Source organism: Crassostrea angulata, chromosome 7 (assembly GCF_025612915.1).
Source record: "Crassostrea angulata isolate pt1a10 chromosome 7, ASM2561291v2, whole genome shotgun sequence".
Taxonomy (NCBI): domain Eukaryota; kingdom Metazoa; phylum Mollusca; class Bivalvia; order Ostreida; family Ostreidae; genus Magallana; species Magallana angulata.
This window is the reverse complement of record NC_069117.1, coordinates 41,848,987-41,876,070: the sequence shown is the minus strand read 5'-3', so window position 1 is coordinate 41,876,070 and position 27,084 is coordinate 41,848,987. Positions and strand designations below refer to the sequence as shown.

The following is a 27,084-nucleotide window of genomic DNA, read 5'->3' as shown; positions in this document are numbered from 1 at the left end:
CGGAGGCTTTTCTTAATCCCGACAGGCAACAGATTTGTATCAGTATATAGACATGCACAAAAAAAGGAAAAAGTACACCATCTTTAATAAAAATGACTTTTTAGCGTTGACTTCCAATCAGTAAGAAGACAATTATTTAACAATGAATTTCAAATTATTTGAATCCATAGACATTATCCCGTAACTTGATATAAAATATGTATAATTTTTGGGCGCCAATGTACATTTAGCTTCTATCCAATTTACTCCACGTTACCTGTACTAGTTCTTATTCAAATGCTAAAACATTTGTACTTGATGGAGAGAGAGAGAGAGAGAGAGAGAGAGAGAGAGAGAGAGAGAGAGAGAGAGAGATTACATAACGTTTTATAATGTTCAGGAAATCAATATATAAGCAACCTAGGTCAATAAACGCATGTATACATGCATGTGTGTATCTATATATGGGATTAAATACTAAGCAGTCCTCCTTTTTAAGCCGAGTAGAATAACGTGGGTGCATTGCTAAATGTTGTGTGCATACAGTCATTGAGATGGCGGCATTTCTTTGATGCCGGCAAAGCGACCCAGCGAACTCTAATGCGGTCGAACTGCAGAGGCACTTCGGCGGCATGTCTTTGATGTCGGCGATGCGACGAGCGTCGTAATTTAGAGAGCTGCTGACAGAAAAGAGCTCTATATTTGTACTAAAAAAAGCCCCTATCTTTTTTTATTTATGACAAAAATAAAACGGAAAACATTCAAATCCATCATTTTAAAGATAAACCCATTAATCAAAACACAAATGAGAGAGAAAAAAGATTCGGCACTCAGGGACTGAACCCGGGTCGCCTGGGCACAAGTCCTCCACTCTAACGACTGAGCTACGCGGACCCTCGCTTCAGAACTTTGGAGTCCAAAATCTCAAGAATGCGTGAATTGATTTTAAAACGAATTTCATATTCTGAAGTTTTGAGAGCGTCTCTATCGAATGAAAAACTAAAAAAAATTCAAATCCAAAAAGTTAAAAAATTAAGGTTTTTCATTTCCTTCCGGTGACGACCGGAAGTGACGGCGGACGTTCGGATATGCGAAGGGCACTGCGGCCGTTCACTCTCTACCTTCTCTGAAATTTTGAAAGACCTATCTTGAATACTTTTTGAGAAAAATTGTGAACAAGCAAAAACATAAAATCTTTAATATCTCGGTACCGGAAGTGACGACCAAAAAAATCTCGTGTAATTTTCTTACAAATTTTGTCATGAATAAGATCTGAAAGTTTCACGAAAATCGGCTGAAGCGTTTTTGAGAAAACGTGACAGAAAAAAAAAAATAATAATAACTAGACACGATCTCGTTGCGAGCAACGAGGAGGTCTTCCGTCCGATTTTTAGAAGAGGAAATGACCTTGCCTTTTATCTTCATCAACGAAACATATCAAGAAATGCAGATGTGATCTAAAAGAGCGATGGATGAAGGATTATACACCCCGTTGGATTCCTAATTTGAAGGACCAGCCCCATTTTATATCATATTAAATAAGAGATCTTTTGACCTAATAACAGGTCTAATGACCTGTAATAAAAAGAAACCAAAGAAAAAAAGAGCGTCTTCCTTTGTAAACGGAAGACCCTAATAACAATAAGAATAGAAGGGTGTTCCGCTGAAGACGGAAGACCCTAATAATAAATAAATCTTAATTGAAGAGTGTTTTTCGACTTGTACTACAGTCCAACAACCCTTTTATGTTGAATATTTTAGTTAGAAAAAGAAAAAAAACGGAGAGAAAGTAATAGAGAGAAAGAGCAAATCTTGGCTCCGGCGAGATTCGAACACACAACCTTTGCAGGTATCTCAAAACATGGCTGACGCGAAATAATTCCCGAATTTGTCTTTGAATTTGGGGCGTTTTCGCCCGGAAGAGGAGCTGAGTTTTTGTATGAAATGAAAAACAACGTGTAAGATGTCTGACTATTCAGGTTTGGTAACAGTGCGAGGTCATTTGAAATATTGATGCGTGTTTGTGTCTGGAGGGGGTTGAAAAGACCCGAGCTTGATTTTCGTCTTAAATAAATCGAAAATAGAATTTTGAGGTGTGGATCTCGGATGCGGTTAACAACAATTAGGGGAAGTCCTAAAACAATGACTGATGCATTTTACCGATGTATTTCAGTGTTGAGATTTTTTTTCGTGTCGTTTTCTATTATGTTTGACTGTTTGATTTGATTGACAAAATCTTTATAAATGTAGAAATAACGAAATCAGTAACACGTACATTTATTCGTAAAAATTTGATGATAGTAATTTCCACAGTTCTAACATTCATAAGTAGTTCACACGCTATCGTAGATACAGACAAAATGGAAAACAAGAAATATACATGCAACAGAAATATAACGCGGCTGCTTACATCCCTTGTACTGTGTAAATTTTAAGTCTCCGTACAGGCTATACTCGCCGTTTGATCTCAGGAATTTCTTCTAAATTGCTCAATCCGCTGCATATTTGGCAGACAATAAGAATGGGGTCCAAGGTTTTTTTCTACAGTCATGTCAAGCACGCCAATCGAAACTCAAATGCCAAAAAATTTATAACTCTCTTAAAAATGAACGAATATGTCTGGTCATTAGTACAGTAATCTAGAATTGAATTAGGTTGAAAATAAAGGCTCAAGATGAAAGATCCAGTAAAATAAGGCCAGAAAAACTAAATGATTTTGTGAATAGGAAGGTGGGGGGGGGGGTCGGGGGGTCGGTGCGTGTACAGTGTGTAAATTTAATTTCCACGTATAGGCAACAAGCGCCGTTTAACTCTGTTAATAATGAACAAATTGGTCTGGTAATTAGTACAGTAATCTAGAATGGTAATTAGTTGAAATTAAAGGTCGAAGATCAAAGATCAAGTAAAATCGGGCCCTAAAAACTAAATGATTTTATGAATTTGGAGGGGGGAGGGGGTCGGTCGGTGACTTCTATATTAAACGTAGAAAATTAAATTCTAAATATCACATATTGCAATATGTGGTATTAAATAAAATACATATGTTAAAAACAATGTATAAGCGTTGTTTGAAAGATGTAACTATTGATTTCTTTTTTTTTTACATCTGTTTATTTTTAGGCTCAAACATTCATAAACGGGTGGTCAGTTTTCAAATCTTGTCGCAGTCACCCGTTCGTTTGTATAGTTACGAGTATAAACTTGGGAGGTTTTTCTTAATCCCAGACAGGCAACAGATTTGTATCAGTATATAGACATGCACAAAAAAGGAAAAAGTACACCATCATTAATAAAAATGACTTTTTAGCGTTGATTTCCAATCAGTAAGAAGACAATCATTAAACAATGAATTTCAAATTATTTGAATCCATAGACATTATCCCGTAACTTGAAATAAATACATGTATAATTTTTTGACGCCAATGTACATTTAGCCTCTATCCAATTTACTGCATGTTACCTGTACTTAGTTCTTATGTACTTTAGAGAGAGAGAGAGAGAGAGAGAGAGAGAGAGAGAGAGAGATTTTCTAGTTTTTAATAGTGTTTAGGGAATCAGTATATCAGCAACGTATGTCAATAAACGCATGCATACATGCAAGCGTGTATCTATATATGTGAACAAATACTAATCAGTCCTCCTTTTAAAGCCATGTAGAATAACGTTGGTGCATTGCTAAATGTTGTGTGCATACAGTCATTGAGATGGCGGCATTTCTTTGATGCCGGCAAAGCGACCCAGTGAACTCTAATGCGGTCGTATTGCAGGGGTGCTTCGGCGGCATGTCTTTGATGGCGGCGATGCGAACTGCTGACAATAACGAGCTCTATATTTGTACTAAAAAAGCTGTTATTATTTTTATTTATGATAAAAATAAAACGGAAAACAATAAAAACCATCATTTTAAAGGTAAAATCGTTAAATAAAACAAAATTAGGGAAGAACAAATAATCGGCACTCGGGGATGGAACCCGGGTCGCCTGGGCACAAGTCCAACTCTCTAACGACTGAGCTACGCGGACTCTCGCTTCAGAACTTTTGAACTCAAAATCTCGAGAATGCCTGGATCGATTTTAACACGAATTTCGTATTCTGAAGTGTTTTAAGCGTCTCTATCGAATAAAAACATAAAAAAAAATTCAAATCTAAAAATTTGAAAAATTAAGGTTTTTCATTTCCTTCCGGTGACGACCGGCAGTGACGGCGGACGTTCGGATATGCAAAGGGCACTGCGGCCGTTCACTCTCTACCTTCTCTGAAAATTTGAAGGTTCTATCGTAAATACTTTTTGAGAAAAATCGTGAACAAGCAAAAACGTAAAATCTTTAATATCTCGGTACCGGAAGTGACGATCAAAAAAAGCCCGTGTATTTTTCTTACAAATTTTGTCATGAATAAGATCTGAAAATTTCATGAAAATTAGATGAAGCATTTTTGAGAAAACGTGACAGAAAAAAAAAAACAATAAAAATAATAGTGAAAAAGAAACAAAGCAATAACAATAAGGTCTTCCGTTGGAAACGGAAGACCTTAATAATAATAGAGGAAAAGAATCAAAGCAATAACAATAAGGTCTTCCGTTGGAAACGGAAGACCTTAATAATAGTGAAAAAGAAACAAAGCAATAACAATAAGGTCTTCCGTTGGAAACGGAAGACCTTAATAATAGAGGAAAAGAAACAAAGCAAAAACAATAAGGTCTTCCGTTTCCAACGGAAGACCTTAATGACAGAGTATAGTGGCTTTGATACATTTTACACACTAAAACGATATAACATTACTTGGTGCAGTTAATGCTTCATAAACCACAAAGCATTTTATAAGAAAGCGTTAACTGTTCCAAGTAATAACCAGGTAGGAATTGATATTATTCCTTATCTTTTAATTTTCGACAACCGAATTCAGAAAATATAACACATTATTTTATAGAATGACATGGATTTAAATGTTGCGTCAAGCGATTTGATCCGATTTGCACACGCGTAATATAATAATGTGATGCAGGCAAGTTATACGCTATATATTGATTAATTTGTTGAGCCAATCAAACAAGGTATTGCAAAGTGAAATAAGATATACACACTAGAAATAAAACGAAAGCAGAAAATAATAAAATGAATAAAACCTTAACTTTCTATGGGTAAATTTGCGAGTGTAATATATCTTTTATTAACAGGCTATTTTAAGGCTTATCGACATAACTTATCTTATGTACTTTCGTTTCATTCCTTGTAAGTTGCGCTAAATTTAACATTTTCCAATTGTTAACCTTATCTTGAACAGACTTGTCTGCCGCGTAACGAAACTTATACATACCAAGCATACGAGAAATCAGGATCGACATTTTTGAGTGGTTTCTTTCAATGACAAAGGAATCACTTTCAGGTATAATATGATTTTTTAAATTACTTTTTTGCCATGTACTTGGTTTTAGAATAACTTGAAATTTAGACGCATGGCTAACCCGCTTTGAAAGGAAGACTTTAACATAACTACACTTCGACATATGTTTTAAAGAGATGCATAAAGAATAATCGTACCTTGTGTAAATTAGGCAATGATCCATCTTAATGTCTCGTTTCTTACGTTCAATTTGTTATTTTTAATTTAAAAATTCAATCATAGTTTCGTAAACACGGATTAAAAAAGACAGTAAATTGAATAATATGTGAAAGTTTGTTTTTTTGTGAAAGAAGAAATAGAGCCAACTGCATAAAGTAACAGATCAGAATAACATTGCAATGTAATGATGTTTTGCACCAAGATTACACTTTTAAGAGACATGGTGTCATACAAACCAATGATTTACCACATATCGAATTTTTACGCGATTTTTTTTACATATCTGATATATCATATGAAACGTTAATATTTTTTTAAAAGTGCTTAAAAGCAACATACATTATAATGACTATTATGTATCTATGACTGTTGAGTACTAAGAGATATACCAAATAACTATGAATATAAACATACTCGTCACAAAAAGCACTTCACAGAGATATTTATATAATGACATATCTTAGGTTTTTGAAAACCAAAGTCTGTAAATCCAATTTAAAAATTCGATCGTCACATTAAATCAGAGTCTTTTCAAAACCGCAGCCAATACCCGATTATTTGTTCCTCTCTTGAGTGCAAAAATGGAAATTCAATTCAATCAGGCTGAATGAATTTATAAAATGTAAAAGAAGATTCTACAAATGAAGATTTCATAAAAAAAATATACATATAAATATAACAAACTAACAAAAATGATGTTAATTGGAGGGCAAGTTAGCTTTCATTTCACCCTGATAGAATCAGTTACTAGTATTCTTCCTCTTGAATTGCTTTGAAATGCCTTCAACAAGAACATTAAACTTTGACTGAAGTCATTTATGTCACGTGACTAAAGAAGAGCATTTACATCCTGCAGAATCAGTTGCCAGTGGCAAAAGTAGTTCAGCAGAGTCCAAATGATGTGTCAGAATTAAAGGAATAAAAATGTCGTATATAGCATTGAAACCCGTACAAAGAAAGATTGCAATTTATCACGTTGAGGATACTTTTAACTATCCTCCGATCACCTATTTAAATAAAATTATACCCTTCCTAATTTGTTTATAAAGATTATTTTAGCTTTTGTAAACATAATGCGGATTAAAAAAAATAACAAGTACTTGAGACGTAAGACATGTGCGTGCTAGTTTTAAAGGTCGCTTTCTATATGATATAGTTACCTTATTATTTAAAGAAAACAATAAAACTTCTGGTCTACTGACTAGACTACAACGACAGACATAACCATATGATTTGAAAAGGGATTATTTTTATAAATTATTTGTTTTTGTCAATTAGGTATGGTTGAGACGATTTTTCTTAAAGCTGCTTGGTCCGATTTTTTTGTAATTACATTATCAAATTTTTTCCATACAAATCATTTATCTTAGAAAGTTATGGGCTTTCTCCTATTTACACCAGCAGAATCAGTCTCCTTTCAAAGTTAGAAATATTCAAAGTAAATAGAAATAATTTCTCTTTGGGCAAACGAAAAAACAAACCAAAATGCATCACGGGAATGTTTACAAAAGGAAACCGCTTGGTTTCGTCCCCCGAATGATTGGGGTTATTCAACCCGCATGCTATGCATCGATGGTAAAGATAGCAGACTTTGGAAATATTAACGAACAAAACGTACACATGTTTATTTGTAATTTGTCTGATCATTTCGACCTTTATTTAAAGCGATGTCAAAGTCGTAATACATGTACAACCATATCCGTCTCGTCGTCAGGGGTGAATTTAACATGAGGCGAAATAACGCGGTACCTTTTAATGTCGTTTGTTTTGTTAGCAAATTTTGTACGTATTTTCACACTTTTATCCCATATGTATTGGACGGGTAAAACTACTGCAATGTCTATTATTATACATATACTAAGCATAGCCATCGTTTAAAAGCGTGCATAAAATTTTATATAAAATCGGACCAAGCAGCTTTAATTTTATCTTAATTTTATATTATTATATTTTAATGAGTGTACTAAAATTTTCACGCAAGTTGTCAAGTTATACACTTAATGAAAATTTCACAATTCTGTATTATATAAACAAGGTTTGTGCCATGATTTTGTTTTAACTAAGTTGGTGAATAAAAAATACTCAATTTATAACAAAATAAGAAGTGACAGCATTAAAAACTGTTTAGTTATGTTCATTATAAACTTGCAGAAACAACATTATAAGGAAAACAAAGCTTTTATTAAGAGATTCAACAAACATGGCACGAGCTTTCTTTACATAACAATGAAATGTGGGCTGTTATGTACACTTAGAACTTGACAACTGACGGTAAAATTTTAAATACCTCAGTGAAAATTACACCTCTTCCAACTGAATAGGTATATCCCAAGACTGACATGTATCATATTCAGTTAAATTAAATCAATGTGTAATTCTATAACTAAATATTGTTTCCAAATTATTTTTGAATCAATCTTTCATAATTATTTTTTAAATGACGTTAAAGTTTATAACTGTTTAACCAGTATCAGTTGCACTTGCAAAAAAATTACAAATATCACGAGGTTGGATACATATATGTTAAACCTCACAAACGAACGCAGTAATAATATTCAAAGCAAATATATTTATATAATAAATTAAAAAGTCAACAAACCTTGATGAACTTATATTTCATGACTGTTACATGATTCTAAGGTCCCTAAACACACCAAGAAAAATGTAATTTAAAATCGATAATATATCGCATTAAAAGGCTTATTCATTTTTAGAGGGTTTTTGTACCAAAGAAAGACAAAAGAAATGTTCCAATCCAATTAAAAGTAGAACTTTTTCCGCAGTTAAGACAGGATAGTTAATACAATGGACAATATTTTTTCCGTGTAAATTCGAATCGTGATCTTTAATTTTCCATTCCCGTCCTTTGACAGGCACTTAGCATCATTTTGGAAAGTTGGAGGGCCAGACTCATTCAAAACATCTTCACAAGCAAAATAAAAAGGGGGGGGGGGAACTTTCAAAAATCTTCAAAATCATAATTAGCGGAGGGGGCTGGCGTAGTATATCTTTAACTTCAATTTCATTCTCTATTTCAATATATTAATTCCAGTTTTTTACAGACTCACAAAAAGGGGGGGGGGGGGCAACTCAATGATCATTTCATTTTTTATAATTATGTAAATTTTAGAAAATAGCTGCTGCAGTGGCCCTGCCCCACCCCCCTTTGATGCTACATGCCTGTTTTAAGACAACTAGCAAGAAGACATATGAAAGAAAAAAAGCTGCAACTCTCCTGACGACCCTCTGTTAAAAATTAACAACATTTATCGATAACTTTCGTGTTCTAATATATTTATAAGTAATATTTTGCCTAAATTAATATATTCAAGTAGATGTATTTTTGTTCGTGATTTATTTACATCTATAGACAGATAATGCCGAGTCTCCTGGTGGCAGCGATAGACTTTGGTACAACCTTCTCTGGTTATGCCTTTTCATTTCTTCATGACTACAACAGAGACCCTTTAAAGATATCAGCCAATACATGGACAGCAGGTGTCGGCAATTTGGTATCGTTGAAAACGTCGACGTGCATTCTCTTTGATTCAACACAAAAATTCCATTCATTTGGCTATGAAGCTGAAGAAAAGTATTCTAACTTAGCCCTCGATGACCAGCACCATGATTGGTACTTCTTCAAAAGATTCAAAATGATGTTGTACAGCAAAATGGTAAGTATTTCATCGGAACAAATGATGAGTTTAACTAAGTGAAACACTTATGTATAGAAAGAATCATATTTATTCTTAATGTAAAATTTTATTTAGTTGACTACATACACGATCATGTTACTTTACATATATACATGTAATAAGAGTTATTTCATTATATTTGTGTGTCTAATGACAGAATATTATTTATTTTTTGGAGTCATTGTGAATGACATTTATTTGAATAAAGGCTGCTTTTGCTTATTTCCATCGATAGGGACCGCTTTCATACTAAATGCGACTAAAATAAAAAGGATCTCTTAACAAATATGTTGCGATGACAATCTCTAACCGGTAAACCGATTACTCGGTCGGAACGATGGTAAACTGTTACAAAATCTGTCACCGGTTAGTGAAATAAAAAAAAATAATTGTATATGTTTACGCTATTTCATATTAGATTTGATGTTTTGTCTTTCGATACTTTATCTAATCAAGTTAAATTGGAGACTGTTGGACAACCAGAGCTAGAGGAAAATTGTTTAGTAAGTGTTCATTATAATGACTGTTGAGACTTGTCTGTTCAGCTTTTCATAAATCATTAATGAATGATACTAACAACACTGTTAAGTATACCATTACAACTATCATTATTGTAATCTCAGCGAGATTCGTCGAGACTGAAAATTTTTGGCGGACGTCTCTTCCGAATATCAGACCGGTGCCACATAAAGTGATTCGGGAAAATTTGCCCCAATTTCGGCCAGTTGTTACGACAGAAATACGCTGAATTAAGGTCTTTTGATTGTCGCATGACGTCATTGTGAGCAGTCCGGAATATTTTACCGTTATCGGTTATACTGATTGGAAGTTGATAGGGAGTTAAAAGGATGTTCAAAGTAAAAAGTTGATGTGTTACTTTTATTTGTTTCATTCAATACGATATGAATTAATTGCATAATAAATGCTAATGTCTAAGCAGGTACATTCATGATCAGTACTTGTTACATTATACAATTCAAAACTTATTTCAAACGGAGATATTTAAAGCTGACATGAATTCATAAATACGCATTACTTCCCTTTTATCTCCGACTACCGCCGTATTAGTTGTCGATTTCTATTGTTCTGCTCATCGCTACACACGCCCTATATAAGACCGAGAGCCCTCGTCAAGCTTCAGCGCATTCAGGAATTTCATACACCCGAACACGTTACCTTGGACGAAAAGACTTGTAAAAACGCGTTTTGAACAAAATAATATGACTTCACTGGCAAGATATATCCAATAAATGACGAAACAAGACAGATTGAAATCCAGGCGCAGATACTTCAGAAATTCCTCGATAATTGTAGACCGTTTTCCTGTATATGTTAAAACATCGCACATGCGCAAACCACACACTGTGGCAGATCGAGCAATGTCAATTATCGCATGGATTTTATAAACGGGGAGTTTTTGTAGGAACAGATAGAAACGTTGTTACTTTCTTGGATTTACTACCATTTATCTACTGTGTTGGATGTAGTGTCGCCGGGGTTTTCAAGACGATTCAGACGTTATACACTCTGTATGAACGACACACGTGTTCGATGTGCATGCGAAGTAAGGCATCACTGTCTGTGCAAAATAATACAGATACCTTGGACATCCTTTCAAAGAATAAATATATTTTGTATTTCATTGATTGTTGTTTTCTTTATTATTACATTTTACTACATGCACAATGTGTAGTTCATGCATTTAGAAGTCCATGCAACGTGAATGCCTCGATCGAAAAGCAACCGACCGTAACTTTCTCAACCGGTATATATACCCCAGTGGCTGTAGAGGAGCGATCGAAACTAATATGGCGACCAAATGCTTTTATGAATTCATGTCAGCTTTAACTTGTCGTGAGCAGACTTTGTTTTGAGAAGACGAACTGACTACGGTATTGCAACAGGGGATCAAGGAACTAATTCATGACTGTTTGCTTGTCATTATAGATTTGTTTTTGAATAATGATAATGAGATATAATTTTGAAATTACATATATATATAAATTCACACATAAATAGAATATTCCTATCGTGCTTTTTTGTGTTATCATTAACAATTAGTAAAAATAATTATGAATAAAAATTTGCGCATTTTGATGAGTAACCAGTTAATCGGTCGAAGCGAATCGCAATTAACCGATTAGCAATTCTGCAATCGATTGCCATCCCTACAAATGTCTAGGTTTACTCAACACCAAACAGACGTTCATAAAGATTTAAACAGACTGTTTGGAGAAGACCTTCGAAGGAAGTAAATTAGAAAGATTGGTCGGTTAAAAATTGGTCTTTCTCTGGAGAAGCAATTTCCTCAGTCGTTAGCTGTCCTTTGCGCTGATAAATGTTGTACAATCCTTCCTTGTGTGAACAGAATGTCTGCCCGCCTGTCATTAATCCGGTCGTTAAGTTCTTCAACTCTAGCACGAGATTGGTTTGAAAATTTGTCTCAATTAATTTCTAAAAAATCATCGGGAGCTTACTTACACAATCATTATATAAAATGGTACAAGCCTCAACAAATACCATTAACGCTCTCCTGTATTTTCACCAGAGAACACGTACTGGAATGTTTGCCCGCAAGAAAAATCTTATTTATTAAGAATTCGTTCTGAACCATACCAAATTGAAACAAACCTTTAATACAACTTTAGAGGCTGATATTCTAAATACAGCTTATTAAAATTAAATTAAATTTAATTTAAATCAAAATTGCGTATTCATTGTAAAAATCGAAGTGGATCTTCAACTTAAGAGGTTTATATTCTCGAATAGGATACATGAAATTCAGTGTCAAAAAATGGAATTTCATAATGACTAAGAAACACAGCCACAGTGCCAATTGTTTGTTAATTTTGAATCTTCTTCGGATCAAAATTCAATGATGCGGTTTTAGCCTTCAGTCTTCGAACGACCCAAACAATTTACGCTCCGTAGATTTGAATATAAGAGTGTGGAGCAAAAAGAAATGTTTATTTAATAAAGACAAAACGTAAATTCTTCACAGAAAGTCGCTATTTTATTTTCATTTGAAAGGGATTGACGAGAAAAACACTTCTTGAAGATGACAAAGGAAAAAGAATGGAAGCAATGAAAGTATTTTCTTCTGCAATTGGCTATCTAAAAGACCACATGTTGACCACGTGCAAAAAGCAGTTGACTGACATAGAGCAGTCTGATATCATGTGGGTGTTGACGGTACCAGCCATCTGGACCGATTCGTCAAAACAATTCATGAGAGAAGCAGCAGAAAAGGTTGACCTTGTTAAAAACTCTTAGCTAATGAATCATACTTATTAAATGGGTCAGTTTGAAATTTAATTTGTGATACAGATTTATCCAATATAATAGTAAATATAATAATAAAATTTCATTAGGTTGGAATCTGTGCTGACAAGTTGATGATTGCCCTCGAACCGGAGGCTGCTTCTCTGTATTGCATGCACCAACCAGTTCAGAAGGATAACGAAAATTTTACATTTGGGGTCTTCAAATCTGGAGCAAAATACATGGTTGTTGATGCGGGAGGTAAACACAGCCATTTCTAACACTGTTATCTGAATATCTTTTATATGTAAATGTCTAACATAGAGGATATCTACATGAATATTGTGTGATTTTATATTTGCTTTATCCAAATGAGTTAAAATGGTGTATATATTCGCAAGTCATGCTGGCGAATTAACCAATTCAACGATCTGGAAAAAGCAAAAATAAAATCACACAGTTATAGATGTTCTATTTATCGCATACGATTTTTGTTTAATCGATGATGCAACGTTGTGTTATGGGATTATTGTGACCATGCGCAATTTAATACATCATTTCGGAGATAAATATAGCTGTTTTCATGTAAAGTTTCATTGAAATAGACGTTGAAATTATATTTAATATAGTTTTTCCTCTTAGAGCTTTATCACTAAAATGGATATACTGAAGATTTGAAAATAAAGTAAAAATGTTGACTTGCACAAAGTTGCGAATGCTCAATTGTTTGAATTGAACGAGAAACAGTTGTTAATGTTTAATAAAACAAATACTTATGATTTGGAGTTTAAAACTATTGAATAAGGCTTCTTATCGATGGTAAAATAAAATTCACAGTATGCATTGATTATGTTATTGTGTATAGAAACGCAACCAGTGCGTTCCGTTTTCATCGCTTCGTCATGATCCTAAATAGCTAACGTGATTTGCAGTTTTATTAACAACACTTAACAACACACCTTTGGGTTTTTTCTTCATTTTGAAATTTAAATCTTCGACCAAATAATTTCAAATCAATTTTTGGTAATAAAAATAATAGTGATGTGGAATATATACTAGGAAAATCTTTAAATACTAAGTCACTCAAGCGTTGACGCGAGGGACTTTTTTGTTTTCAGTCCGAAAAAAGTTGATAAATCATCGCCCGTTAATAAAGCAAAAGTTTCTGAAACGGCTTGTATACAACACACGTTTGTAGATAAAAACAAAAATCACGTGGGATTTTTCATATTACAATCATTGTGTATTCTTACGTCAAATGACGTCATAAATAAACACGGCGTAGCTTCAAGTCGGATGACTGACTTAAATTTGAAAACTCCAAAAATAAAGAATCTGAAAAGTCGATAGAGTTATAATTGTGAAGCAGTTAACTTTATTATATACATTTCCTTTTCAATTGATAAGAATGATATGTTAAAATGAAATACATTGTACAAGTCTTTTTGTTTGGTTTGGAAGTTTTTGCATTGGTAAAGTTGTTGGCATCTCGTAGTAAATGTCTTGTGCGGCTTACAACTATGATGTTTATGGAAAAGATCGCAGTTTAACAAAAGACGTGGTAAACATGTAATAAAATTAATCTCTACTTACTTGCGATCGTATATGATTTTTATCCAACTCATTGTATGTTTACTATCCCCTCGCGAACACTCGGGAATAGAAAACACACAATTCGTTAAATAAAATCATATACCATCGCAAAACAATATATATATATATATATATATATATATATATATATATATATATATATATATATATATATATATATATATATATATATATATATATATATATATATATATATATTTATATATATATATATATATAGGTGGAACAATTGATATTACTGTCCATGAAGTTCAGGAAAATGGAACATTAAAAGAACTGCACAAAGCCAACGGTGGTGACTGGGGAGGAACCAAGGTAGATGCAGCATTCACAAGCCTCTTGGCTGATATTGTAGGAAATAATGTTATGGAAGCATTCAGTTCTATGCATAAATATGATTTTCTTGAATTTCTGAGGGAGTTTGAAGTAAAGAAGAGGACCATAACTCCTCAACTTTCAGAAAAAGTAACATTTAAAGTTCCGATCAACTTGCTAGAGACATTTCGCATCACATATCCGGGAAGTGATACCAAAACAGCTATCACGTCAAAATCTAAATACAAAAACAAGCTGACCTGGATTGGCGATAAGCTACGAATGGATGCAGAACTAAGCAAGGCTCTCTTTGATGAAAGCTGTAAGAAAATAGTTGACCATATAAAACAGTTATTCAGACATTCCACAGTAAAAGATGTGCCATCTATTCTACTGGTAGGAGGATTTGCTGAATCACCTATGTTACAGGTGGCTATAAAAGAAGCATTCAAAGATAAAAAAGTTATCGTACCACAAGATGCAGGGTTGGCAGTTCTAAAGGGGGCTGTATTGTATGGACACGAGCCCAAAACAATTTCTGCACGAGTTTGCAAGTATACATACGGCGTTAGAGTGTCGGAAATATTTAATGATGCTATTCATCCGCTTTCGAAAAAATTTGTAGAAAATGATGTTGAGCGTTGCAACGACATATTCAATATCCATGTCCGCGTGGGTCAAGCGGTAAAAGTAGGAGAACCACAAGTGAAGCAAAATTACAGGGTCATAGCTCCAGACCAAAAGATTATTACATTTCATGTATTCACTTCAAACAAGAAAGAACCAACATATACAACAGATGAGGGTTGCACGCATTTGGGCAAATTGACTATTGACATGCCAGATATTTCAAAAGGAATAAATAGAGGAGCCAATGTCCACATGGTGTTCAGTGGAACTGAAATTGCTGTTACAGCTGTAGATCGAGATAACCCTAAAAGTGTTGTGTCTACTACAGTTGATTTTCTTGGATGATTTGAATAAGGGTCCTCTAGTATTGCCTGACTGTACGTTTTTTACACTTTACTGTAATGCACAGTTATTATACTATATATATATATATATATATATATATATATATATATATATATATATATATATATATATATATATATATATATATATATATATATATATATGCTGTCAATAAAAAAATTTATACGATAACGAAAGCTATTATTAAATTGTTCGTATCATATAAAGATTGGATATTTTTAAAGCTGCTTGGTCCGATTTTATGTCAAATTTCGTGTATGCTTTAAACGATGGTTAAGCTATAATAATAGACATTACAGTAGTTTTCCCGGTTAATTAAGCCAAATTTCAATTTAAAAAATACATGTACAAAATTTGTTAACAAAACAAATGACAAAAAGGGTATCGTGTTATTTCACCTCATGTTAAAATTCGCTCCTGACGTCGTGACCGGTATGGTTGTATTACAACTTTGACACCGCTATTATTAAAGGTCATAACTTTGGAAGGAGACCAATTCTGCTGGTGTAATTATGAGAAAATTAGGAGAAAAGCCATAACTTTCTAAGATAATTCGTTTGTATGGAAAATTATTTAATAATGTTATAACTAAAAAATCGGACCAAGCAGCTTAATGTATTCATACTGTAGATAGGTTTCCTTACAATCTATGATTTTAGATATATTACATCGAATTTACGATTATGTTTGCGCACAATATTTTATCAGCGGTTAAAAATTACTTTGATTTGTAATAATTATTATAGGTGCAAAAAGTTGATTTAAACGAATCGTTACATGAATTATGTGCATACGGCTCGTCATATATTTGAAAAGCAGTAATTGTTTTTTTTAAATAAAAATATTCAGTGTAATAAAAAGTAGTTCTGTTTTGGAGGCGACAGTTGTGTAATAAGACTGCAATCCCAAGAGGGGGATAAATCCTGCTCCTGGGACAGTCGGGTAGGGGATGACTACTACTTGTCTGTAGTTGCTGAATAGTTCAGTTACACAGAGTAAGCAAAAATAAATGAACAAAGATCAAGTGTTGAATTGAAAATTAATTTATTTGCAAATGATGAATAATGTAGATGAGAAACTGGTAATTCCAGTTGAACAAATAAATGAAAAAAAATTATGAAAATGACAAAATATTGCAATGAAAATACTTCAAAGTTCACTTTAGAGTTTAAATTTAAAAAATCAAAAAAAAAAAAAAATTCCAACAAGTTTTTTATTCAAAATATTGATTAAGTATGGCGCCTAATCTGAAGAGGATAAACTTCTGAGAGAGAAAAAATAAGTTTTATTGAACATTGCCTTATCAAAATTAAGACCGAAGTCGGTATAATGTGCTCCAAACGGGAAGATGAGCTTACCCGAGAATTAGGCTTCTATACGCACTACTCTAAACACTCCTTTGTATAGAGTAAGTACACAAAAGAAAAGATCGGCAAACCGGGAAATGTTATGTAGGATTATATTATCCCTCACTACGTTCGTCCGAATATAAAACAATTAAGTGCTAAATGAATAAAACCAACAAGTACTACACAGGTACGCTGCTCGCTAGCGTTATTTTATTGATTAACAAACACACATATTAAACAACCATCTGTCAGCCAAAAATCAACACTTTCCATGTCATCTGCAGCCATTTTAACTACTACTACTAGCGAGCGAGCTTAGAGTGCCACGCCACCGCATGGTCCTACTATTTATATTACCTGACCACGTGACCCGAAACCCATTCGAGTACGTATGAAAACCCATCACGCACATAATTTTAATTAAGAATCATAGACTTTGAATATGACATACGTATACATCTGATTTACAATGTATATATAATTATGTTGATTAGTTTGTGTGTATTTTGATCGGGACGATAAAATTCAAAGCAGGGGAGTATGTCGGCAGATTTAGAATTAATCAATTATTTATCATACAAAATATAATTATGAATCAAGGTACGCTTGTTCTTGTGCGCAGGTGGATTGAGTTGCTGAACACTTTCTTTACTCTTCCATTGGCCGATGTTCTCATTGATAAGTATTATCGAATCAGATCATTTCTATTATTATAAAACCCGGCAAGCTTTAATACTGTTTCACCGTGGGTCCGGCGATTTTGTACATCAACACCTCTTACAAGGTATTTATTGTATCAATTCATAATTTATACAACTTATAATTTTTCTTAGTGCTTACATAAAGGAAACTAAGATTTTGATAAAGTTTAAAGGTTTATTAAAACTTAACCGTAATGAATTACTGTGTACAAATAGTAAAAAAGTATTTACTGTTTCCTAATATAGAGATGACGAGATTTTGAAAGTTTCTTTAATTTAAGGACAACACATTCAAGCTATAGGAATACCTCACAGATATGACTGTATACTATCCATCCAAATACTGAAATTAAAAAAAATATCTGCTGTATATTTCAAGTTTCAAATGTCAGCAATGTGTGTCTAATGTGTGTATATAAACTGTAATTAAAGAGAGAGAGAGAGAGAGAGAGAGAGAGAGAGAGAGAGAGAGAGAGAGAGAGAGAGAGAGAGAGAGAGAGAGAGAGAGAGAGAGAGATATTCCTAATTAACAACAAGGTGTATCGTATATCCCATCCCGTCCCCTCTCCAATTTGGGATACCCCTAATACATATCGGGAGGCTATATTACACCTGCTGTCATTCAACTGGCCGTATATACACGAGAGCTACTGTTGGCGTTTGTATACTAACAACAATACACATACGCGTGTTTGGATTTGAATTGTTATTTAAAGAATAAATTCAAAGTTCAGGGGCGTATGATCGTTTTAAACGTGGGAAGGGGGGGGGGGGGGGGGGGCAGACTCACCCAAAAAATCTCAACAAGCAAATAAAGAGAAAAAAGGCAGTTTTCCTATATAGCTTAAAAATTATAATCCGTAAAAAAGGGAGGGGGTGGGGGTAGCGTAGTGTTCCTTTAACTTCATTCCCTCAATTTTTTACAGTTCCCAAAAAAGTGAAGGAGGGGGAGTAGGCCAACGCCAAGATAATTAAATTTTTATATGAATATTAAAGAAAACTGTTTGATGCGAGAAAAAGTAGGGGGGAAGTGCCCGATACCCCTTCCCCACCCCATGCTACGTACCTGAAGTTCACCATATACTATAAAATCTGGGCTGCATTTTACAAAAGAACTTACGACAAAGTCGTAAATATTTACATCCTCATAAAATGATCTTTAAAGATCAAAACTGACCAAAAACCATTTGTTTACAAATATTTCAATTCCCATAATTGTATTTTCCAGCCATAAGATTAAATCATTGATTAGTTGGTGATTAATTTGCATTCATTAATTTGGTTGTAAGTCGTAAGTTCTTTTGTAAAACGCACTTCTGGAGTGGATTGTTTAATATGAAGAAATGTTTACAAATTTCAGTATAACCCTTGCTATGATAGCGTTATTTGAAAATCCCTTTAGTTTACAACTATAAAATTAAAAATAGATAGTACCATCTTTAGTTATTAAACAAATCTAGATGACAATTTTTTTTTTAATTTCGTACTTACTTTTATTCCTTTTTTATCTAGATTCTATGGACATGGTAATATTGAGAGTTTATCCCTTCTGTATTTTTATATGAATATTAAAGAAAACTGTTTGATGCGAGAAAAAGTAGGGGGAAGTGCCCGATACCCCTTCCCCACCCCATGCTACGTTTTTTTCTCGATTAATAAGAATGAGCGTTTATTCAGTCTAGACGGGACTCCCAAAATAGAGTCTTTGGCTCCATCATGCATTGCGGTAAAATGACGTTTCTAATGTAAACAACGTATGAGTTATGCCCCTTAGTTCTAAATATATCTCTAAAATTGGCAAAAAACACGACAAAATTTAATTTAAATCTTTCAAAAACATTTCTGAACGTTTATGTGTCATATGTATGTCATATGGTCATAACTATTAACTTATATTACGAAAGATTATTATTCTAAATGAAAACTCAAAGGCCAGAAGGGCTTAAGAGACGACTCGCTCTGAACATGTTGTCAATATTTTTATGGAATTTTATTATTACATTGTTAGTAATACTTAAAATTTCTATTTGTCTTTGATAAAAAAAAAATTAAACATAGGTAAACAAAGATGACAAAGCTCATTGTGGCAGACGTCACCTATAGGAGACAACCTTTATCATATTATATGATAATAATATTTAGATATCCTCCTCAACTATTATTTATTTTAAGAAATGATCTTTCACGATTGGTGATTTATTTTATCTTTGATATGTATTAGCCAGGGATAATAAAATACTTATATACTTAAATCATGATTTATTTCAAATTCTGCTTGTTGAGAGCAGAAAAGGGTCAATAAATGTCTGATTCCTGAATCATCAACTCATGTCAGTACTTTCAGTACTTTGATTTAACACGTTCTGTTGATATTTCAATGATAGACTGACAATGCCTGCCAGACTTCAATGCCTGTATAATATGCGCGAGCGATACACATATCGTACGATATACACGTAGACAAAAATAAGTTAGAACTATTTGCATTATATCACACATTAGACTATCATTTCACGTTTATGCTCAAAATCCACTCCGAGGATACGATAACAGCCAATCGCAACTTCTCGGGCCTTTCCGACAGGCTTGGAAAAACACCTCGAAAAGTATTTACATTAGCTAGACAGCCTTATAAGTCGTTCTGTGTTATATTTTAGGGTATATCATTTACTTTCTTGAAGTCTAGCTTACATCTCAACAGATCGTAAAATGTGTTGTATCTAAAAAGGGGGTTGTCATGGACGCCTAGTTAATACATTCGAGGTGTTTTTCCGAGCTTGCAGGAAAGGCCCAAGAAGTTGCGACTGTACGCACCTTAAGTGTATTGGCAATAGTTACTCTACAGAATTCTAAATAAACAGTCCGGATAAATTCAAATTACCGGATTTATCGAACCTTTTTGCGATATCCCCTCTTCCCGGCTCTCAATGACATGATATTTGACGTCCGTTCTGTCCGATATCAATATTACGCAAGGGAAAACATCTTGTTATGCAACTAACATGCCGAACAGTGGGTACATTAGGTACACTATCACATTTTTATATTTTTTAACTAAATGACTTTAGCACATGACAATTTACATAGCTGTAGGTTTGTAGTTCCCGGAGGTCGTCCATTCGACTTTTTTTCAGACCAGGAGCGGCATAGAATAACATCCAGGTACAATTTACATAAAGTTCAAAATCCACTCCAAGGATACGATAACAGCCAATCGCAACTACTCGGGCCTTTCAGACAGGCTCGGAAAAACACCTCGAATGTATTTACATTACCTGATGTTGGAATTTGTTACAGAATGGAGTTGCTTCCCATTAAAATAAATATTGGCTAGACAGTCTTGTATGTCACTTATGTTATATTTTAGAGTATATCGTTTACTTTAATGAAGTATAACTCACATCTCAACAGATAGGAAAATGTGTTCAATTTATATCAAGTTTTTATAAAAAGGGGGGTTGTCATGGACGCCTAGGTAATACATTCGAGGTGTTTTTCCGAGCCTGTCGCAAAGGGCTGAGAAGTTGCGATTGGATAACAGCAGAGTTCACTGGGTTTTTCTAAAAATAGTTTTACGCACATCTCCATTCGGAACTTCTCAAATAGTTACGTTCATAAATATGAAACAAGGTTTGCCCCGTATAAGTTGTCGAATTCATGGGCAGCGATTGAACAAAAACTACTTTGATTTGTTTTATTCTTTAAACATCAAGAAAAACTTTAAAAATATATGTGTATATAAAGATTAGATTGTTTAACCATTTCGAATTGACAATCACGCAAACAAAGGCTGGTAATGCATCCACTATTTTCTTTAGCGCATGAATAATGTAGTGCAAAATTTTCGCAGAAACGACTATGATAACAAGGACTCGCTCGCTTCAAGAGCCGATTCAAAAATCACCCATAACTTTGATAGCGCACAAAAATAACTGTTTTGAAATAAATGAAACTCTTGGATATGATTATTTATATTGTTTGTTTTAAAAGTTTAGTCTTATTCAAATCATTTTCAGGCTAAATTGTTCAATTAAATTGAATAATATGCATTTAACCTGATTTCCAAACATCGGAAACGCCGCGAGCGATTATAATTGTTTTGATGATAATTTTATGTTAAATTTAAACAGTTATTGTTTCTAGAGTGACAATTTGTTTAATTTTCTAGGCTTTTAAACAATCAACCTTATTTTTCTTATACAAGTAAGACGTTTTTAATCATCGCTAGAGCAGCCAGTTTTTGTTAGTAATCGAAACTCTTTTCGTTTACGCACTTATCAATTTGTATGTTTGGCGATTTTAAAAGGTAATACAATATGAACAAAGTGAATTTAAGTTGGCTCTATACACCACTTTTTGATGACGCAGTACGCAAAAAGTAAATCTGGAAACATGCATTTCCGGTACTGGCTGATTTAAACTGAGGTGAATTGTATGGGAACCGCTATTTTGAAAAATTTGTTAAATGGATAGATTTAATTTGATAATTGGAAAATTCATTACTTACAAGTAATGTGGTATGTGACACCTTCACGTTGTGTGGTATTATTTATCGAAATAAACAATAAAATCAAGTATAAATTTTTAAAAAGTTTCTTTAGCATCATCGATATGTTACACCGTAGCGCAGTGGTTTAGTGGGTTCACTACAAACCAGTAGGTCATGAGTTCGATTCCCGTTGAGAACAATAAATTTTTTAACTTTCCAAAAATTTCTAAAACGTATTTTTGGGTTGAATACCGTGAAAGGAAATTCTAAACAGGTGAAAATATTTCAATTATAATATACTTTAATGCACATTAATATCGACACCTAACGGGGATGAGAGGGTTGCTTTGAATTTCTCTCAGGTTGGGATACATAAATCCTATTAGCCTAGTCAATGTTCCCCTTTTTTTATTTAACTTAGTTTTGCATTAAAACGAATTTATTCACTTATACAGGGCAAAGTCTATAATGAAATATGTATGTATTTATCATTCCAACATTATATTTAGGAAATTTTCTTCAACTCAGAAATGAAAAGTCCCCAAGTTGTTTGGGCCTTGGGACTTAGGAACGATAACCCTTACATGAGGATCTTTCATACCAAATAAAATTTAAAAAAAAATTTGTGTTTATTTGCATTGTTTATCATTCAATTTTTTATGTCACATTTATTAAAATACATTTTCTTATAACATCAAGCAACTTTTTCAGAAGATTTGTCAACAGAGTAAGAAAATATGAAAAATTATGATTTGGGGAAATACTAAAAAAAATTGCAATAATAACATTTTTGAATGTTAAGAAGTGTTATATTTTTTTTTATGTGTCCGAAGGAAATATCCATCATATGACAAAATAATTTCTCTCAATTTGTTGATAGCTGTCTTTTTAAAAAATATTTTACAAAAACACGAAAAAACATTAAAAAATTCTTTAAAATTACCTATAGTATCCCTATCGTCATTTTAATATTTGATAAGTATATGTTTTTTGGTCTGCTATTGAAAATTGGAATAAACTGTGGGTGTATAGAGCCACCTTAAAGCAATTTACTTTTTAATAACGATAAAATTCCATGAAAAACACAAAATATCACTTTTAAAGCATCATCCAAACGTCCAACTTCGTAGATAAATAACTTTCTTAAGTGCAAATAAACCCCTATTTCGTGCAAATACGATCGATAATAAATTATATCCTGGGTCTTTTAAAACATGTTAGAAGTCTGCCAACGCATGCGGTAATATGCGGGATGATTTCTTGTGGACTCCATGTTTTCATCGAAAAATCGCCATATTATGTACAAGTGCGCATGCGTAGACTCCCAAAACGGAGTCTAAATTGCTTGCAGACATTCACTTCCTTTGACTCCGTTTTTTGCTGAGTCCGTCTAGAATGTTATTAGTACCATTGCACTGTACATCTTAAGCACGCAAATTTAATCCAAAGATGACATTATTGGAAAATTATCGTATTTAAACTGTTAATCAGACGTTTTCAAATGTCTTGTAAAAAAGGTGACTGATGAAAAAAAATGAACAATACGACAACTTAGCTAATTATATTAAGCTTTAATTAAATAAGAATAATTACATTATATATTTATTTGTTTTGCCTCGGACTGGAATGTCTCAACGTCATTGGATGAATAGCGTCACGTGATTGCCTTATAAATTTCTTGAGTGTCAAAATTTATACGGCAACATGGCGGACGTAACGTTATTTAAGCTGATTTTTTACACAAATGTTCAACCATACCTTTGATTTTTAAGCCCCAAAGTATTTAGAGTGACCCCCCCCCCCTTTGCCCGTGACGTAATATTATGATCCTACAATATGGCTGTTTAAACGAGCACCAAGTAAACACGTGTTAGTTTTCGTGAACAATATGCCACTGGCTTGTATTTGTCTCCTTCCATCTGAAAGAGTGCTGCCCCTAAGCCATAGCTACTAGCATCTGCACTAACGACAATAGGCTTCTGTGGAGCATAGAATGTCAACACTGGAGCACAGGTAAGTAATTCCTTAACACGACTGAATGCATTAGCTTGAGCTTGGTCCCACAACCAGGCATTTCCGGATTTCAGTAGGTCTGTCATTGGGCTGATTACTGAGGTTAAATCAGGAATGAATCGTCCTAGGTAGTTCACCATACCAATGAATCTGCGTAGTTCGGTAAGGTTGGTCGGAGTTTCAATCTGTCTAATGGCATCAACTCGGCTGCTACTTGGTTGGATACCTTCAGATGAAATGTTGTGTCCAAAGTATTCTATCTCAATCTTACGGAATTCACATTTTTCCCGGTTCAATTTCAGTCCTGAATCCTGAATTCTGCGCAACACTGTGTCAAGCCTCCTGTCATGTTCCTTGCGTGTTTTCCCGTGAATCAGGATGTCGTCAATGATAACTTCCACTCCCTCAATTCCACGCAGTAAATCAGTCATTTTGCGCTGGAAGATTTCTGGGGCGGATGTAATTCCAAATGGTACTCGTCTAAAGCAGTAACGTCCCATCGGGGTTATGAATGTTGTCAATTCGCAGCTGTCTGGATGCAAAGGAATCTGATAAAATCCACTTGGTGCGTCGAGTTTGGAAAACAACGTTGATCCTGCTAATCTCGGAGAAATATCATCAAGATTTGGAAGCATGAAATGTTCTCTTTTCACGGCTTCATTAAGCTTCTTGAGATCTACACAAATCCTCACATTTCCATTCTTCTTTAACACTGGCACCATAGGAGCACACCAATCCGTTGGTTTCTCCACTTTTTCGATGATGCCCTCCTTTTCTAATCTGTTCAATTCCGCTTCTACCTTTGGCATCAATGGGAATGCAATACGACGAGCAGTAGTTAGACAGTATGGCTTTGCACCTTCAGTTAGTGTGATTCTAACAGGTTCACACTTTACAAGTCCAAAACTTCCAAACAAACTTGGTTCAATACTGTCAATTTTCTGAATTAATCCAAACTTGTATGCAGCTGATCGTCCTAACAGATTACTTGTTCCTTTGATTACATGGATTGGAAATACAAAGTTTTTGCCCTTGCAGCTGGTCTCAGCTGTAAATACTCCAAGACAGTTGATACGTCCTCCTGGTCCGAATAAAGCTGTGTTTGCAGATTCCAGTTTTGGTCGGTTTTGGAGTGCATGGTAAGTTGGTTCACCCATAACTGAGGTGTCCGTTCCTGAGTCTATCTTAAATGTTACAGTTTTTCCACAGATTTTCAGATTTATTTTCCACACTGCTTCATCGTCATCACAGGTTGTGACAGATCCAAGAAATCCTGTTTCCTCATATGGTTCTTCCGGCTCGGATTTTACTATTTCTGCTATGCTATTCTGGTTACAACACACGGCGAAGTGATCATATTGGTGACACCGTCTGCACTGTTTGCCTCTAGCAAAACAATTGTCCCTTGCATGGTGTAGGTTACACTTGTTGCATTTCCCTTGACCTTGTCTCCTGTGATGGTTACCTCTGCCACGGCTCTGTGTGTATCTGTGTCCACGACCTCGACCTCTGCCTCGGCTGTTCTTGCTCTGCGGACTCTGACCTGTAGCGCTGTGCTTGCGAACTGCCTCCACGTTTGTAGCTGACACACTCTGGTCCTTGATCTGTGATTTCACCATTTCTGATTGCCGCGCAGTTTCGACTGCTTTCTCCAGTATCAGATCTGATCTGAGCTTTAATTTTTCTGAGAGTTCTTTGTCCAAAATACCAATCACCAATCTATCTCGAATTTGCTCTTTCTTGTCAGGAAAGTCACAATGTTCAGAAATTTCGTGGAGAGTTCTAACAAAAGTTTCTACTGACTCACCAGGTTGTTGTGCACGCTGATGAAATCTGGCTCGCTCGTGAATAGTATTTATCTTTGGAACGAAGTACTCGTCAAATTTCTCAAATACTTTTTCGAAATTCTTCTTATCATCTTCATCAGCAAATTGGAAGGACTTAAAAATGTGTTCAGCCTCCTTACCCATTGCGTAGATGAGGGCGCTGATCTGGACCTCCGGGTTGTCCTTGTACAATTTCGACGCCATTCTGAAGCGCGAAAATCATTCTCTCCAGTCGAGCCATTCCGTTGGGTTGCTGAAGTTAAAACTTTCAGGGGGGTTGAACAGAGGCATGATTACGTTTCCGCTAGCTCTGTTATAGTAACTGTGGGTTTAATTTCACTGAAGAGCCGCTTCTGACACTATGTTTAAACGAGCACAAGTAAACACGTGCGTCCATTTCTAACATTTATTCAAGAACACAGAAAACGTGACGTCATACACATCAGTACACATAAAGGTCACATGGTACACAAACAGCTGATTCAACATAGAAAACGAATGAGACATGACACAATGGCATCGAGGTTTGCACAGACGACTGACGAGAAAGGTAAACAAAATTTTAGAATTAAGCTATGAATTTTAATATTATGTATTATCTTCTGTTTGTTTACATATCAAACTTTAGGTCCTCGACAAAACAAAACACTTATTAGGTTTGTTAATGACTGTGTAAAGAAATTTGTGGGATCGGTAAAGTCCATAGAAGGCTCGGCTCCGCCTCGCCTTCTATGGACTTTACCGACCCCACAAATTTCTGTACACAGTCAGTAACAAACCTAATAAGTAATAATATCAAAACTTACCTTATACGTGTACATGTATATAGATATTGTTTTATTCATGCTTTACACATTTATAATAAACCACCATTTAAGTGTTACAAACACTATTTATGTAATATCGACTTGTAAAAAATTATGTCATCTTGTAAACAGTTATGTAAAATGTTAACTCTATGACAATCTATGTCAAAACAATACAGTATTGTTACAAATTTTGTATGTATATGCATTATGTATATAACATGTTTATGTTGCATATTAATATGATGCCTAGATGTACAGTGGGCAATGGCCTTTAAGTACCAAATAAAACATCTTATCATCTTATCTTATCTTATCTAAACAGTTATGTCAAATTGTCAGATCCATAAGTCGACCTGTCAGAAAAGAATGATGTCAACTGGATATCACCAATTGGGCGTGGACGCGTTTTCATGTTGAATTTTTAAACGCGTGAATACGTTGCACATTGACAGAAAAGGTCTTACAAGCCGACATA

At 34.2% G+C, this 27,084-nt stretch overlaps 2 protein-coding genes across 2 annotated transcripts; one reads left to right on the top strand and one right to left on the bottom strand.

Moving 5' to 3' along the window:
* Positions 1 to 5,273: 5,273 nt before the first annotated feature.
* Positions 5,274 to 15,407, top strand: LOC128156296 (heat shock 70 kDa protein 12A-like). Its single transcript, XM_052818376.1, has 5 exons — positions 5,274 to 5,364; positions 8,912 to 9,215; positions 12,267 to 12,485; positions 12,608 to 12,758; positions 14,332 to 15,407. The coding sequence occupies exons 2-5, from the start codon at positions 8,919 to 8,921 to the stop codon at positions 15,399 to 15,401; spliced, it is 1,737 nt and encodes a 578-aa protein (XP_052674336.1). The 5' UTR covers positions 5,274 to 5,364; positions 8,912 to 8,918; the 3' UTR covers positions 15,402 to 15,407.
* Positions 15,408 to 23,805: 8,398 nt separating this feature from the next.
* On the bottom strand, positions 23,806 to 26,004 carry LOC128191345 (uncharacterized protein K02A2.6-like). Its single transcript, XM_052863417.1, has one exon. The coding sequence runs from the start codon at positions 26,002 to 26,004 to the stop codon at positions 23,806 to 23,808; it is 2,199 nt and encodes a 732-aa protein (XP_052719377.1).
* Positions 26,005 to 27,084: the final 1,080 nt, after the last annotated feature.

Coding starts and splice junctions, on each gene's coding strand:
- LOC128156296 (XM_052818376.1), top strand. CDS start 8,919: ATGCCGAGTCTCCTGGTGGCAGCGATAGACTTTGGTACAACCTTCTCT. Junction 12,486..12,607: donor TGAGAGAAGCAGCAGAAAAG/GTTGACCTTGTT, acceptor AAATTTCATTAG/GTTGGAATCTGTGCTGACAA. Junction 12,759..14,331: donor CATGGTTGTTGATGCGGGAG/GTAAACACAGCC, acceptor ATATATATATAG/GTGGAACAATTGATATTACT.
- LOC128191345 (XM_052863417.1), bottom strand. CDS start 26,004: ATGGCGTCGAAATTGTACAAGGACAACCCGGAGGTCCAGATCAGCGCC.